The 17,881-nt window shown below is 37.2% G+C and overlaps 2 protein-coding genes across 12 annotated transcripts in view; one reads left to right on the top strand and one right to left on the bottom strand.

Annotated features, from left to right (window-relative positions):
- Window positions 1–11,999, bottom strand: part of LOC147652612 (uncharacterized) — a 34,545-nt gene extending 22,546 nt beyond the window's left edge. For 2 of the 7 annotated variants that reach the window (XM_086895334.1, XM_086895333.1), the window contains exons 1-3: window positions 5,524–5,763; window positions 2,093–2,143; window positions 1,917–2,011 (exon numbers count right to left, since the gene is read on the bottom strand). In XM_086895334.1, the coding sequence (XP_086751460.1) occupies window positions 1,917–2,011; window positions 2,093–2,143; window positions 5,524–5,633 (256 nt within the window). In that variant the 5' untranslated portion in view covers window positions 5,634–5,763. Of the gene's footprint in view, window positions 1–1,916; window positions 2,012–2,092; window positions 2,144–2,911; window positions 3,077–5,523; window positions 5,764–5,853; window positions 5,942–7,900; window positions 8,033–8,868; window positions 9,007–10,129; window positions 10,260–10,534; window positions 10,652–11,510 lie in introns of those variants that run through there. The other 5 variants (XM_086895337.1, XM_086895335.1, XM_086895336.1 and 2 more) reach the window with 5 other exon arrangements.
- Window positions 11,802–17,881, top strand: part of CDIN1 (CDAN1 interacting nuclease 1) — a 123,593-nt gene continuing 117,513 nt past the window's right edge. For all 5 annotated transcript variants that reach the window (XR_015288616.1, XR_015288614.1, XR_015288615.1 and 2 more), the window contains exon 1: window positions 11,802–12,286. Coding sequence is in view for 2 of the 5 variants with exons in the window: in XM_086895329.1 (XP_086751455.1) it covers window positions 11,802–12,286 (485 nt within the window). In the remaining 3 variants the exon portion in view is untranslated. The remainder of the gene's footprint in view (window positions 12,287–17,881) is intronic.

Raw genomic sequence — 17,881 nt, 5'->3', positions numbered from 1 at the left:
TTCCACTATTTTCCACTAAGCTGGAAAAGTTCCTTGCCATTCCCAAGCTGTGTCTAACAGTTTTGTAGCTTTATACCAATTTCAAGCACATTGAATCTCTGAATCTTATATGATGCTAAAATGTAGTTAATAAGAATTTGTTTTGGAGTTAACATGGTAACAGTCTCTCTAAAAGAAAGTTGCATCTACACTCCAAAATTGTCCCAGAATGGCCCTCCACACTTCTGATTTTAAATCCATTTCTAAGTGAAGCAAAATATGCTGTTTGTCTTTATTGGACTAGATCATACATTAATACTATATACATTTCACTGTGCTGAACTCCTAAAATACAATGTTACTGTACTTAGCAATGGTGAATACTTCTATAAGCACCACAAAAATACCTTACTTTGAAGCTGGTTTACAGGTACTGCTGTTAAAATATGACTTGGGTTCAAAGCCATTAATCCAAACCAGACTGTAGCATACCTGTGATGTCCAACAAGCACCAACTGGTAACATTTCCCAATTATAAACTTCATTCTTATGAAAGCAGCAAATGAAGACGTGGAAGTGGATGAGATCTCATTTTGGATAAGACGCTAGTCCTTGTTAAAATGTTATTACTGCAGAGCTGGTTATACATCATCATTGATATAACAATAACAGATGTCTTACTTGTGCATTCCATTTCTGCCTGCCTTTCAGCTATGATTTTACAACTTGTAAAGGATTAGAAAAAATTGCCAAAGGATTTACAAGAGACTTGTGCAGTATTATTTAGAAGACAAGTGTCATATTGTTTTTACAAACTCGTCAACTAACATAACTCTCATTCGAAGGACTATATCATGTTTTACTTTCCTAGTCTGTGCAATTATTGATTAGGGGCTAAGTTTATCAGTAAAGATTACTACATATGGTAACAGTGACAGCTAAGACCTAGTGTTAACCATGAGGATACTGCCTAAGAACATTCACACTTGCACAGAAGTGCATCTAAGGAACAGTATTATATTCTCCCAAGGTTTTTATGAATTATGCTTTGATTAGTTATTCTAGAGTTCAAAATAGGAGGGGGATTGATTTGAAGCAGTTTCCTCTTCATTATTCTTTCTTTTACTTAAATAAACAATAAGATTATAATTACTATTTTAAACTTCCTTAACTAAGGAAGTGTAATTCATGTTTCACTGTCAAGAATAATGATTATAATGGGAGTAAACGGATTACCAAAAATAAGCAAAAAGTTTTGATTTGCATATTTTTGGTTTAAAAATATGGTTTAATTTCTCTGGTGTGATAGCATCCTTCCCATTATATTTTTTTCTTTGTAGTTGTGAAATAAAAACAACATTAACACTAATCTGTAAGGCTTCACCATTGTATATTGAAAGTGTAGAAGAAAAATAACTTATTTTCTGCATATTTTAATTTCCTCTAAAAAACTTGACCTAAATTTTGGCATGGAGGTTAATGTCATGATTCAGGCAAGGCTTAACTTTTCAAAAGTACTCTTAGAAAAGCCTTGTGGCATGTAAAAGGCACATTAGCACAGGTGTAAAGTAATAGAATAAATATTCCAATTAATTATCAGCCTGCATTGTAGCTAGAAAATAAGGAACAGCTCTCCAGCTTCCAAATGAGCACTCTGAAATAACGAATAAAAATGCTGAAACCCTAGTATTTAACACTGAACCATGAATGCTACAAATACTCATGCCTGAAATTTTAATTTTTTCCCCAAATACTTACTATTATCTCCACTGGAAGCCTTCTTCTTCTGAGGACTGCATGATCAAATTCTTAATCTATTTACATTTTCAGTTTCAGTTTCCAAAATCAAATGTCATGTAAAATCTTTGAGATGTTGTTCTTGAATTATTTTTTACCAAAGCTATATAAACTCCATTCCCATTCAGTAACCAAGTCACATTTATGGTAACACAGATGGGCACAGAAATCACACACACAGAAACCACATCTGAGGTAGTCAGGGGAAGCCACATAACAGCTTGCTGGATTAGCCCTGCAAAATAAAATAGAACACTGATAAATGTACCACCACACTGCCACAGCAATGTGCTTTCTGGACCCAAGCTGGACTCACCTTGACCAGCTGAAGGCACAGAAAGAGCAGCTCATATTCATTTGTATCACTCTGTATAAATAAGAAAGTTCAATTCACCTTATTACACAGTTTTCATAATATTCTACCTTTTTCTCCTAAAAACGACTTAATTCGTTTAAAAATTCCTAGTAATGCAAATTCTGCATTTCACTTAGATGTGATAAATCAAAGATGCATAAAAATTTAATCCGTTTCCATCTTTAGAAATTAGGCCTAGTTGGTACACCAAACATCATGACCAGAAAAAAAAATCAATTTAAAGATAAGGACTGTCATGTATAGATAGTATGCAATATTTTTACAAGAAAGGCAAGCATTCTATCCACTGACAGTATATAAGTCTTTCTCTGACATCTCTAATAAGTGGGAAAAAAGGACGAAAAGACTAGTTCTGGGAGTCATCAGTTGCAACTACATGATGACTATATACAGCACTACTCACAACTCAAATCAAAACTTCCATTGTTTAAAGGCTGAAAAGAACTTTATGAGACTATATATCAAACACTGAGGACTTTATTTTCCTTCATTATTTTTTATTAATTTATTTTCTGTAGGCAGTGTGCAATGTACACTGCTTTAAATACATTGGTGTTTACATAAAAATTAGTTTCAAGGTAGAAGGAAATTTATCCTTCCAACTGGTGCAAAGTGTCCACAAGATACAGGAAAGACTTCTATGTGACCGCTGTATTTCTGTAGAAGTTTCCAGTGCAGAGAAAATGTTAAGGTCAGCTGAGATTTCAGCTACAACATTACTGCCACCTACTACAAAGAGTACTCCAGAGTCAGCCTCACCAGTGCTGCTGGGCTGAGAGGAGAAGCCTCCAACCTGCTGACAACAATACTGTTGGCCATTTTTGCCATGAGGGTGCAATGCTGGCCCACAGTCAGCTTGCTGTCCACCAGGGCCCCAACAATCTTCTCAGCAAAGCTGCTTTCAAGATGGTACATAGATTTAGCCTGGTTACAAAAGAAAATGCTTAAAGAAGACCTTTGAAGAATATCAGCAACACATTTAGTGTTTAGAACCTTAATGAACTTCATCTGTTTAGCTTCTCAAAGAAAAGTTTAAGAGATGATCTGAGCAGCAACACTGACTTTATATTGATATATTTACCATTTAACCTACCAAAATCAGGAAAACAAGATACAGCAATAAATAAGATAAAAATACAGCTATACAAGCTCAAATCAGGCTACTTACAATTGACACTAAAAGTAATTAACCACAAAGAATTTAGTAAGAGTCTGTATTTCTGGATGACTTTAAATTAAGATATATATTTTGGGTACCATATTGTCTCAAAATGATGCCTGCTAATATAGGTGCTAAATTATAAGCAGCAATTAATGAATGAAATACCTAAAATATATATTAAGCAAGAAATCTGACTAAGTGATCATGGTGACTTTCCTTCCAGCCTTGAATCAGAAAGAACAATTAAATGTGTCAGCAAATTAGATTAGATTTTAAACTCATTTTGAATGCAACTACTTAAAGAGAAACACGAGAATTAGGCTTTACATAATACTATCAAATACATTGTTTACAATACTAGAACACTAAATATGAAAATAGTAAACTCATTTTCAAAAATACATTTTTTTCTTAAATGTCATCATCTAGAAAGCTCTTTTATTGCTTTGAGCAGTCTCATCAACTTGCCTTGAAAGACAGCCACGCAACATGGCAGTAGTCTACATTTTAACTTACCCTTAGGGACTACTTAACCTCTTGTTTTAGTTTTCCTAGAACACAGCAACAGTAAGGATAACCAAGAAATGATATATATGTCATAACTATGTAAAGGTCAACAAGGTTTAAACACATTGGGTTCTACTCATAAATATTTGACTAATAGGAGTGTATTTTTCATCTTGAACCCTAAGATTGGCATCTCAGTATGCAGCAAATTATTCTGACTGAACATGTACAATACATGGTTCCCAAGTTGAATTTCTCCAGATATGTGCCTGAATGCCAATGTCAAAAATCAAGGACTGGCAATAATTCTTCTCTTAACCATTCCTTACATTATAAAAATAATTGACTACATCAGCATGAGTCATATAATGTGCCCAATTCTGATCCTGCTTACATCAGCATTAAATGATTCTGGATTCACACTAGAGTAATTCAGAGTCTGGTTTCATACAACTCATTACCAACCAAGTGGAAGCTTCATTAAGTTTGTAGATCAGAAAGAGAAAACTAGTTTTATTACAGGGGAACAGGTGACCTCGCTCAGGACTGCCTAAGTTTAGGCACCCTATATTGCCTTTTCACATACCCTTGAAGCAACTGGTTTTAGTGCTACTGTACACATTTCCATAATAGAAATACAATCAAAATCTTTCCTCCCTGACAAAATTAAAACAACAACAACCAAGGGAAAAGAAAAAAAAATAACCAAAACAAAAAGCACCAGTAATCCAGAAAAATCTTTTTATAATTAAGAATTACTTTGATATGCAATGAAGTAATTAATGGCTACCTATTTACTACTCTATGGAATCATATACTTTTATATTTCAATTATTTAATGTCTCATACATCTGTATAATGTAGCTGTATCATCTTCTCTCAATTCTTGAACTGAAAAACAACAGATCTGAACAAGTAGCCATGTGATTTCAAAGAGAAAGTCGTCATATCAACCATTAATATTTTCCTTCTTAAAAAAAGAGAGGTGAGGGGAAACCTAGACAACAATTTCATGCATTTACATGTTTTCCAGGCTGTTGGAATAAGCAGGTTTTTTTCCCCCCAAATTGGTATGGCTTGAGTTAGATTTAAAATCTGTTCCCAGAGGAGGCTGATAAATGGATTAAAGTGGAACATAAATTCCCTGTGTCACCCAGTCCCTTAAACCTTGATGTCAGTAACATGCCTAATAATTCCATTATTATAAACGTCAAATATGTTTTACATGTGTTAGAAAGAATAAATGGGTAACAGAAGAAATGGAACACTCAAGAAACTGTAATGCTATTACAACATTCCATGAAAAAAATATCTACTATCTATATTACAGTGTTCAGCCACTAGTATTTTGGAATCTTATTTTCTTGTATTTTGCACACTGAATCCCCAACTATGAGAGACAGACCAGTATATTCATTGTGCTACGTATAGTTTGCTTCCCTTTACAGTACTACTTCTATAAGTTAGCATAATAGACTGAAGAGTGAGCAAAGGCAGAATAAAAAACTCACAGTGTGATTTTTTTTTTAGTAGTTAATTTGAGAAGCAGCACATAGGAATCTTGCCTAGAAAATATGAGAATTTTTATTCTACTCAGCAAAATGAAATGCCTCAGCTGAAGCGGTGTTTGCACTGGATTTTAAAAAAGATGTTGCAAAGTAGAGAGTAAAAAAATGACAATCCTTTCAGAAAAATGACTTACAGGAAAGGACTGAAAGAACTGGGCTTGCATACACTTCCAAAGAAAGACGGGAGAAGTGGATCAGCATTACAATAATCCTGAAACAAGTAAAAAAGCCAGTGATTTATCATCTTCCCATTTCCTCAAAGTACACAGAGGAAAGTGCTTTCATTTGCAATCCATAGGCTTGGAATTAGATATTAGAAAGAAGCTTTCAAAGTCCAAGTGGAATAAAATACTGGAACATAGTACCAATGAAGACTATAAAAACTTCATTAAGGAAATCTACAATAACAAATTAGAAATATTTGGGTATGATACAGAACAGTTATATTTGATACTATTACACACCTGATCAGTTTGACTACATGACATCAAAGTTAGCTGCATTCAACATTTTCCTGATTCTGCGATAACGCATTCAAAGAACATTCCAATTCTATAACAGTGAAAATATTTGATATGTAATGAGAGGTAAGAATTTTGAATAATGCAAAGTAAAGCATTACACATTTTAGAAGAAAAACAGTGAAAGGAACCTCAGCTTTTTAATAGAATTTCATAAGTATAAGGTGATAATAGAAATTTCAGTACTGGAGGAAAGAAAAAAATCACCCTTAATCTACTTCTGTGTCCATCTTCAAAGCTTATCTGATCTAAAATAATCCAAAGTTCCCAAAAAACTGTTATATGCATAGAAGTTCCTGACAATGCATAATAAGGTCCTAATTTTCAGGTTGGCTAATCATACATAGCTCCTACTAAAATCAAAACAGCATTGGTCACTCACTGCAAACTATACCTTTCCTGTTTTATTTTCTTTGTGTAGGTGTGAAAGGAGGGAGACAGAAAAAAGACCCAAATGAACACAACAGCAAACAATTCTAAAAAATTAAGTGTATATTGCCAGTTGTTAGGCACTGGATAATTCAGAGAGTTTATGGGAATCTGTTCTCTCTTTCACAATTCATTCTTAGGCAGAATTTGTTCCTCTTTCAGAGATTTTGATAGAAAGCAATAAAGCATAATACTGGAGCTAGTTCTAGCCTTGTACTTTTTGATTTGAAATTCTTCTGGCTGTAAGAAGAGATATAGCCAAGTCACCTAGTTACTCTCAGGTACTATGCTTCTGTTAAGTTAGTAAAAGTAACTGAGGCAATTCAGCAGAGAATTGCTGTCTCATAACAATGCTTCAGAAATATATTACAAAATTATAAAATTTTGCTAATTAGCAAAAAACCATAATGCAATCTATTAGTAAGTATACTTATTTAACTAGTTGTATTAATAATTGTGTTCATTTTGATTTATTTATACATCATAACATCTCTGTTACTATGTCAAAAACTGTGAAACTTGTACATTATACCACACATTTTGATGTACAGCCTCATTTCAGTCCTACTCTTTACACGTACTACAAAACAATTCCTAATGTTTAATTTTCCCCCACTTTGCCTTACACAGAAAATAGTGTACGTCTTCTGTACTTATTTTTAACTCTTAAATTCAAAATTTGGCCTCATTTATTCTTTACTGCCAATGGTCCATGTCAGACATATTAAGCATTATCATAGCAACTTACTGAATAAGCACAAGCAAGAAAATATATAGCAATAGATGTATTTTCAAAATATATTCTCCTCTGTCATGTATACTTTTGTATACTTCTGTACATCTGTGTATATATATTTTTAATTTGTATATATGTGTATGAGAGAAATCAAAATTTAAATATTTAGCCCAAAGCTGTTCACTGATTTGGGCTCTCCAGTGGAATATATCAAGGACCTGATTTTTCAGAGTGCTGTGCCCAGTACTCTGTATGTTCAAGGTTCAACTTTCATTAAATTCAGCTCCATTGGTAGTGAGTGCTTAGCATTTAGTGCAATGACGCTCTCAAATGTAAACCCTTAGCAGAACATATGCAGGATAATCATATTGCTAATGACTGGCACCTAATTTAGAGGTCTAATTTGTGAGGTTAATCCCTCAAGACTCTGCTATCATCAACAGAGAGAGATATCCTTGCATCCCTGTTTCCTCCCATGTGTTGGCACTTACATTTTCAAGGCTGCTCAGTGAGTTTAATTCACAGTTGATTTAGATGCAAAATAATAGTTTTAAGTGGGGTTTTTTTTGCATGTTGTTTTCAGCTGGATCAGCTGATCTGTCTAATCATGCATGCATACAATCAGCAGTAGCAGTATGACATGAGCCCAAGGCATTACTCTGGAACTGGCCAGAGCCGATTGGGATGATCTCTTTAGCCAACACCTCATGGTACCAACAAAATTAAATTAGATGGCTGGCACAGAATAACATGCATACCGTGTTTAAAAAAAAAACAAACACATGAAAAGTAAAGAAAATTCCATCAAATGACTTCTAAGTTTACATGAAAAGTCCATAGTCCACAGAGGCAAGGACAGAATCCATACTCATTGAGTAGCAGTCCAATTACCTTAAAGAAAACTTAAGTTTTCTTTCTACACTTCCTGCTTCATTCAAATGGTATGTATTCCAAATTCTGCAACAAATAAGGCATAAGTCTTTCAGAAAAAAATCTAATTCATCACATGACTACAGGATTTTTTTTCCATATAGTGAATGAAGCTGAAATCCCTTGGGGAAAAAGCAGTATCCAGTAGTTTATGCAGTTTTAACAAATATAGACAAAGAAGGGAAATTACTTTAAATAAATTAAATAATTATAACTTTAAATTACTGCATTTGAGAACAGAAAGGTATTTTCATGTAGGTTTCTGTGTCTGACTACAGAGAGCTTAAAAGAGCAAATCCAAGGTCCAGAAATCTCACCATGTGAAACTACAGGAAAGTTAAGTAGTTGGGTAAGAACACTTTGGGCATGTTGCCATCTTAGTTACAGAAACTGATTTTTAAATAACTCATCATTTTCAACAATCTTTTACATCTTGTTACGGAAAATACATAAACATGCAGCTAAGAACCACAGAAGTGGCCCAAGTCCATTAAAATTGGTAGACTTCCTATGGTTCAGAGATCAGGCCCCATGAGTATAAAGCAACATTCTCAATATACTGTAGCAGTGCACTTTTCCTTTTTTTTTTTTAAGTACTTCAACAAGTAAATAAGTATTTTATAGAAATATATATCAGGTATAATAATAGTACAGAAAACTAGATTAATTTGCTTCAATGACTTCTGTAATTATGAGCAAAAAATCTGTAGACACAGAAGGAAAACAATGCCTGCCCTTTTCAATTGCTATTCTGCTATGTATAATCATTATATTACTTCTACTGATGTCACATTCTTCATATTGTTGTGGTATCAAACAATCTCATGTACACTTTTACAGAGAAAATACTTAGGGTGACTTACCATCTCGTGAAGTGGCAAAACAGTTAATGTTTAACAGTGATGCATAGAGCAACTGTTCCTTTTTTGTCTGTTTAATACATACGGAAGCTATCGTGGTTTGTTTCACAATACAAGCACTTTCAGAAAGTACATTAAAACCTATGGGTATAAATTAGAACATAAATTGAGGGTTCTCCCTTTTTATGAGGTAACAACGGTATCCTGTGGAGGTGTTTATTAGACCAAGTTAAGTGGAAGCAAGATCAAGTTTTTCTTTCAATGAAAAAATGTCAAATAAGAAGAGCTGAATTCCACATACACAAAAAAAACCAACAAAAAACAAACAAACAAAGAAAAAAAACCACCAAAAAAACCCAAAACATTACATAGATTAAACAACTGAAAAACACTTCTAGAAGTACATGTACCAAACTGAATGAAGTGGGATTAAAAGCATTAGACAATTCTAACAAGCACCCCAATTGGTGGCAAACAAGACTCTAGTTTTAGCATAGCTGCCAACATAAGCATCTACAATCAATAGATTGGAAAATACATATGAGTGCTAGAGGTCTTTTCATTAATTTTGCTACAGAAAGCAACATGGACCAGAGATTTTGTCTATGAAGAAATGGGGTGATAAAGTAAAACGACAGCTGCACGTAAGGCCATAAAAACCAAATGAAAATTTGCACTTTGTGCATGAATTGACTCCTCATTAATATCATACTCTAATTATCTATTCTCAAAACATAGTCGTTTTAAGCTCTGTGGAGAATAAAGAATGGTATTTTAACTCTGAACTTAGCTGTAAATCACACTATGCAATCATCTTCTTAAATAGAAGACACATAATATCACACACTACCAGGTAAAACAAAACAAAAAAACAATGGAACAAAGGTCCATTAGTTATTATCCTACACCAGCTCTGCCCAAAACTATCTACAAGGAAGGATGGTCATTACTGAAGTCCTCTGACAGGTGTTTTGCTCTGTCTCCCTGTCCTTATTTGCCCCCAATAGGTTGCAGGTCCTCTTAGTTTTCCCCCCAAATTGTCATTCACCATTGTTTGTTTTTTCCCATAGTTTTTTTCCTCTTTCTTCTCAGAAGGAAACTTTGTTTATATAATAGACAGACTAGAAACCAACCTCAAGGCAAAAATCAGGAGCAGCTGCCTCATACAGATACCACAGCAACATCTAAGAACAAAGCGAGCACACAGGAACTACTTCCTGAGAACATTCCTCCAGCATATATCCAATGTATACATAATACGTACATGAGATGTTTGTAGTTTGGTCCGTACACTGATAACTTCATATTGCAGAACAATATTAGAACCTATTTCCAACAACAGGTTAGGAAACCTATTGTTCTGTGCATTGTAGACTGAACTGTCATTTGACTTACTAAAAAAAAAAAAAAAAATCAAGAACATATATTAGTGAACAAGTAAAATGAACAGAGATGTAAGTTATAGATAGCAGCATTAAGATATTTAAAAACACCTTCACTGGAAATTGTGCCATAACAAAAACAGAAAAATGTTGTTTGTTTTTTTTTTTAAAAGAAGCACTATTGATTGTTTCTAAAGAAGCAGTAGTAATGGTAGTTATTTTCTTTTGAATCTAATTCTAAAGAAAAAGCCATAATTATCATATTTGTAAAGATAGGGGAAAATTACCTTTTCTATGTTTCAAGAAAATTATATCCTTATGGGCATTTAAAGTGGATATCAGATTGAAAGAACACCATCTTTCCTCCCAAACATGCACATCTCCTACTACATTCTTCGACAGAGCTAAAGAAAATAAAGTATCTTTAAATAACACTCCTTGTTAAAAGAATGCTCTTCCAATTTCACATATTATTTTTTGGTGTCAGTGTGAAGAATAGAATCTGTAATTTGGCTTATGTTCACTGCATTTCCTTTTACTGTGAAGTAATTAATAAGTTTCAAACACTTATATTTAGGCCATAGTATTAGAAACAGCTGTTCTTAGGAATGCTTCTGGTTCCAAACAAAACTCACCAAAATTCATAAAGGATCAAGAGAGGGTTCTTCAAGCATTTTCAATGAGAAACCTAAATGACTGACCCTACTTACATACCCATGCTATTTGCTCTTCACTGAGGTTCTAGATTTTGTACTCTTCCAATAAACTGTAAAGTTTCTAGCTAAGATGCTGAAAAAAACCTCAAAATGTGATCCTAAAGCTTTCAAGAAAACAAGCAAGAGAACAGAACCTAAAATCTATAAAAATAAGAAATTCAGCTCTTAATCCATCATTTTCAGACGGAAACTTCAGGACTAGGACACCAGTAGCCCATAGGTAGCTCATGAATGCAACTAAATCACAATCAATGGGAGTACTTCTATTTCTTTGTCTATTTTGTATTTGTTCTATTTCTGCATGGTCAATTCTCTTCATAAGCACTAGTCTTTTTTTGGTGTTTACAGGAGAGCATACCTATCTTTGAAGTTATAATAATTACTATTAACACCCAGCACAGAAACTACGACTTGCAGTATTACTCACTAATATTTAAATGGTATTTAATAATTTTGCTAGCCTAAGTTTGAGTCTTAACAAGCTTTTTCAGGAAATCCAAGCACACATTTGGATGGTTTTCTCCGAAAATTCAGCGGGAGCCTTTACCTTGGGCACATAAAAAGCTGCAGGCCTATCTGCACCCACAGCTCTACTACTAGTATAGTAGCTGTACTACCACAGGTATAATTTCCCCTTTAAGCAGCAAGAAACACTCATTTCAGCGTGACTTGTGAAAAGGGCCTTGAAAAGTTCACTTTTAAGCCGTTTTACAGCAGGACTCGCAGCCGGAGCCCCCGCGTAGGCGCTCCTGCACACCAGCGAGACCCAGCGCCTCGGTCCCTCTGCCCGCTGCGGGCCGGGGCCGCCCCATCAGCTCCGTCCGCCCTCGCAAGCACCATGGCGGCTCGCAGAAGCGATTTGCGGGGCACCAAACAGGGCCCATCCCCAGGCGTGAGGCTGCCAGCGCCCAGCCCCACCAGAAACGCGGAGGGCGGCCGAGCCGGCAGAGATCAGCGCACTGGCGGCCGCCGGCGCGGCTGCGCAGAGCCGGGCGGCTCGGCATGGCCGCTCGCACCGCCCCCCTCGCACCGCCCCGCACGGGACGCGGGGCGGAGCTGCGGGGAGCGGCGGCCGCGGCTGCCTCTGCGCCCGCCTGGTAGCCAAGGGTGTCCCGGGCTTGCCGCGTTTCTCCGCCCAGCCGTCCTCGGCCTTCTGCCTCTCGCCGCCCGGCGCGTCCCGCGCCTCCCCTGCCGCCTCCGCGCAGCCCTGGCGGTGCGAGGCATGAAGCTGAGCAAAGCCCAGTACGATGAGATAGCCCAGTTCCTGGGGCACGTGCAGCCCACCCGGCAGAGCCTGAGGAAGCTGAAGGAGAAGTTTCCTAGGTAAGTGTATCCCGCCCTCCGGCGCGGGGCCTCGGCCCCCGGCTCGGCCTGCGGGCTCGCTGCGGCCGGGCCTGGGGCCGCGGGGGCCGCTGCGCCAGCTCCACCCGGTGCCCCAGTTCAGGCCCCACACGGTACAAAATCACCAGCACACGCACAGTGTTCGACGGCAAGCAGATGCTCCGCTGAGAGCAGGGTACTGCTCCACCCTCCGTGACCTGAGGAGTTGGCACAAAATAAAGAACGCTTCCCCCGACGCCCCCGACACCCGTCCATGTGAAAGCTCCTGGGGCCCTTCACGAGCCTCTTATACACCAGGTAGATCTGATGTGAATAAAGCCGTACAGCTAAGGCCGAACCTCAGTGGCTGAGGACAAGTGTGAAATCCATCCTGCAATACCGTTGCCCCTGTTTCTTAGGGAGAAGGGACTTTCTGGATTCATAATTGTCTCCTTGCTGCTGCATTCCAGTTGAAACTGGAAAAGGGATCATCTTTTTACCTATGGCCATTCATGTACTTCCTTGCCTGAGCTGTATTCAGAATTCTCAAAGACATTGGCAAATGACTATAGGCTAGGATGGAAAGGTACCCGTGACATGATGTGCTCCATGCACCAATCTTCAATGCTGAAATTTATTTATTACCAACTAGAACAGAGTTTTAAACAAAGTTGCAAGGTTTATCACTTTCTTTTCAGATTTGAGGGAAGAGTTGCTATTGCGGAATTGGACAGGAAAGCAAATTTGGTTTTGTTGGGAAAAAGAGTGGTGCTATTTCTAAAATCACCAGATATAATACAGAAAAATGTAGTTTACATACTGTATCTGCTTTGGTGAGAGAGAGAAATTAGCAAAACAGAAAATCATTCACATACTTCCTGTATGAACCTTGCTAGTCTTAACCACAAGTGTGGTGGAAGAAACTGATGCTGTGTGTAACTTACAGTAAGTGGATGAAAAGCCAACATTAACTTAGGCTTTTAAACTGTCCAGTGAAATTCTTTCCTTTTCACCTTGCTCAGTACTCTGCAACTTGGAAAAGCATATACCTTAACACCATGTGTCTAAGGAGCTTAGACTTGGCTTTATCATTTCAGTGCTAATGAAATTAGGAGAGAGTATTTGTGTGTATTTGTGTGTGCTTGCAAACATGCACATGTGCTCTTTTTCTACTCTCCTTATGAAGTTGTCTGGAAAGAAGGTTAGAATTTGGGTTGGTTTCCCAGGTCAGTCACTATTTTTAGGAACCTGCTTCCTGGACAGATCCATAAGTGATCCATGAGTGTTTTTAATCAGGTTTATCCAAAAAAGACTGGGCTTTTCTATACCTTTTACTTCGCAGTCCACTCAGTTCTGCAATAGATCCACTGACTCCTCTGTTTCAGAACTTGATGACTCCTGAACAACTATGTGCAAGTAACAATATAGGGTTAATTAGGAAAAGAATTCTGTTTTTTTTCTAAAGGAGCTGGCTTAAGTGTGGTGATCACTGAAAAGCAAAGGTTAGCTGTAGTAGCTGCTTTCATATTTAAGTGACTATACTCTTCACATTATGGCATGGGAATGGCCTGTTCTGAATTTTGCTTGTAGTTCTCTCCTGAATTTTGTTTGCCCATGCTAGAAGAAGGCCAAAATCTTCTGTATGAGCGATGAATTGATAGGGTTTTTTTTAAATGCCTGTCTTGAGTATATTTTGAGGAGGTCTGCACATCTTCTTTCTGGGAATGTGATATTTCTTTGTTTGTCTTTTTGTTTATTTCTCATAGCAGGTCAGATGTGCAAGATAAACAATACATTCCAAGGCCACTGCTTTCCTTAGCAGTAAGGAAAGTGTGTTGAAATAGATACATGTTAGGATGTGGAAAACAGGCATAACCCTTATGCCTTCTCTATAACCCTTACCTTGTAAAAGAGGCCAGCTGCAGAGATTTGTAAACTTGTATGCCATCTTAAAGGAGAGGCTTTTTCAGTGATGTGTTTGATAACTATGGAGTAAGTAAGTTTTCCTTATAATCTAGAAATTTTGTCATTCTCTTCTAGGCCAGAAAGTCTGACTCGACTTACTGGCTGGATTTTTTTTTCCTTATGAAAGCCTGAATCAACTAAAGCCTACCCCCCCCACCTCAACTTCCTAATTCAGTCTTTTAAAAAAAATGTTCCAGAATCTGTCGCGGTACCTGCAGTGTGATGGAAGTGTCCATAGCCGGTTTCTCATTATTATATGGTAACAGTTGCTGATTCAAACTGGAAAGTACTGACATCCATAATAGCTGCTTTCACCTTGCACTTTCAATCTTTCCCCGGGAAGGATTGGCATTCCACTGGTAATGCAATACATAAATTGACAATTTTCAAATATTTCTGGTTCCTACTGCCTCATAGATCTTGAGAGTCTTTGGATTTCTGCATTAATCTGCTCAGTTTTTTTTCTAATGCTGTCTTATCTCTTGTTCCTCCCTCAGCTGTTTTATTTCCTGAAGCCTCACATTTTATGCTCCTAATTTGTATAAAATCTCTGTCGTGCTTTGTGAAAGGGCCTACTCTTGTTCTGCAGTTTCTCCCTAAGAATAAGTTGTAATTTCTGTAAACAATTGCCACAATTTAATGCACAGGTATGCTGGGTGGTAGCTGCCAACCTGACCTGTGAATCTAAATGATTTTTCAACAGGGTAGTTTGTGCTTTACTATTATTGAACTACTTTAGGAGATGAGGTTATTACTTCAAACAAGTATTGTCATGTGACTTATTAATGTCAAAAAGTCAAAATTAAATTACTTCTCATACTATTTGTAAGTATTTTAATACAAGCATTGGGAATTCTTATATTTTGCAACATTGTAACTTTCCATACAACATGGATTTAGTCTACTTTGCTTAAAATCCAGTTATTTTGCAAAAACTTGGGAAATTGCTGTTCCTTTTCTGTTAATGCTGTGCTTTGTATTTCATGCCTGGCAATTACGAATGTATTATTCATTTCTTTATTCTTAAGGTATTTGTTACATCCTTAGCAGTTGTCTCCTAACATGTTCCCATTTAACACCAGGGTATTTGGATGACCTGAGGATTATCAAAATGTGATTTTGAACACTAAGCACAATAAATCTCTGCCAATATTGGATCACTGATCCGTAGTTCCTTTGATGTTTTTCACGCATATGCCACTGGACTGATAATTCTGTATATTCAGTGTTGTGCTTTTCTGTTGAACTGTAGCACCTTTTCTGCTTAGTTTCTCACCTGAATTTTTCTATTTGCTAATAATCTGTGGTTTTCTTTATTACTTCTGTATTATGTTCTTCAGCTTTCCCTTCAGCTATGGGCTCAAGTTCTTCTGAGATACTATTCTTGTTGATGAGAGCTAATGTCTAAATTGAATAAGCCATTGTAGAACAGGTTTTAGCCCACTGCAGGAAATGTTCTGAGATAGTTAAAATCTTTCTTTTGAGTGCATGTATCTCTCTTATATAGTGATTAGAGCTGCCTACAAGTAGAATCTTCTAGCTACAAATCACCTTAGTGCTACCTATTTATAGTGACAAGATATAGGTTAGACCTTTAAAATTCTTTTTTTCAAACACTGTTTTAACTTGCCCTTAAAAGTCCGAGTTCTGAGAGTTAAATTCATACCCAAACTGATATTCTAGCACTTCAGTTTAACTGCTTACTGTTTTAGTTGTTTCAATTCTTTTGTGTATAGCAGAATACATTGTTTCCTTCAGAAACTTTTTCTAGAGCTTCTTATCAGTAGAACATAATTGACTTTTGAGTAGACTCTTCTCAAACATATACCTTGTACATATTTTCCTATTCTTCTTTGTATCCAATTCTGACTGAATATTGTAGTTTTCTTGACCAAATTTGGTTTAAGACAGTTTAAAGGGGAGCACTCTTAAATAGAGTTCTTTTTTTACCACCGATCCCTTTCTGCCAATAAGGAGAAACAAAATATGAGTAGAAATAAGTGACAAAAATAACAGTTTACTAACAAGTGAAATACCCTTTCCAAGATGGCCAAGGGTGACTGCTGTAGGGAAAGAAAGGAAAATGGCATCAGACCCTACCCCTGAGATGGTGCCTTTGAAGGCAATTGTGCGGTCTGGGAGACAAAGAGGAGGGATGGCAGCAAACCCTGGGCAAGGCAGGGGCTTTCAGAGTGGTTCTAGCAGCAGATGAGAAGTGCTGGTGCGTGTGGGGTCAGCACTGCTGCATGCCAGACTCTGATGATGCTGGTGCTGATGTCTCCAAACTGTGGGTGCGTTGTGGGGGGAACGCTGGCCTGTCAGCGCTGACACGAGGTGACCGGGTCCCAGCAACCGATCAGCAACAGCTTTGCAAAGTTCGGTCCAAAACACTTTTTGACTCTGAAATGCAGTTTTTCCAAGTGGCTACTACTTCAAGCCCAGGAAAAAAACACAAAAAAGCCCACCCAAAGTAACCCCTCCAAAGCAGAGCCTCCACTTTCAGCAAGTCCTGCCAGCAGAGTTTGTTCCCCACTTCCCAGCTCCAACTTAAAAAGGGACTGTGGCAATGCCCCCTCTGCCCTGTGGTTCCAGTTCTGGATGTGTTGGATCTTAAAAGAGGCTGTAACAATTTTTGGGCATGGATAGGTACGGATAGTAATATTTTGGGTTACCCATGGCAGTCTTCCTCTGGTCTCTACCAAGCTTTGTAAGGATGTAAGCTTTGGTGATCCAATTCAGTATGATCCTGTCTTGAGTTTTGTTCTGGCTTGGTTCTGTTCTGAGTGTTTGAGTTTTCTTATACCAGGCTGTGCTTGAATTGGAGATTCCAGAAACTTAAGGTTCAAGTAGTCTCAGTAGCCTTGAGCATCTTTTAATGATTCCAAAACCCATGCTTTTCAAGTTACTTCACTACACTGTTGTGAAAAGTGTTTCAGTCCATTGAGGAGTGCTATATTTTTCTATAGCACAATTTGTGTAGTCTGTATTGTTTCTCTTCCTTTTTTCAAGTTTTTAAACTAACTTGCTGCTTCTAGCCCAACTTTCCTTTAGGTACCTTCACTTGCATTCCTTTAAAAGAAGCATTGGTTTCTGAGACTATGTAAGTGCTAACTGTGCTATAGAGATTTTCGAAGTACTAGGGTTTTGAAGTATCAGCTGCTTTTATCAGCTTACTTTTATCAGCTGCTACGTGCAGTTTGTCACTTTTGTGCATATATTCCAAAAAGTACTGTCCTTTATGTGTTCCTTGCATGAAAACTTATTTCCATGTGGTCAAGAGGAGCTTTTTTCACAGCAGAAAGGTAAGGGAACCTAGCATAAATGTAAGAGAAGTACTTTTTTTAATTTTTCTTCCTTTCTTTTTCTTTCCCAGTAAGCAAGAAGAAAATGTGATGCACAGCTTCATAATGATATACTTGAGTGTGACTATTCGATATTAATGTGTGTAACTTCATATTTGATTCGTGGAATGCACACACTTTATTCCCACAGCATGTCAAGGAATGCACATTCCTCTACTTTGATGACCTCTTCTTTACTTAGTATCACTTCAGTTTTCCCCACATTTTCAGCAACTGTGTTGCTCTTTCTCCAAATAATTGATAGCTTTATTAAATTGCAGCAGGCCTGGAA

The sequence above is a fragment of the Cyanistes caeruleus genome, chromosome 6, assembly GCF_971803275.1.
Source record: "Cyanistes caeruleus chromosome 6, bCyaCae1.hap1.1, whole genome shotgun sequence".
Taxonomy (NCBI): domain Eukaryota; kingdom Metazoa; phylum Chordata; class Aves; order Passeriformes; family Paridae; genus Cyanistes; species Cyanistes caeruleus.
This window is presented reverse-complemented; position numbering and strand designations above follow the sequence as displayed.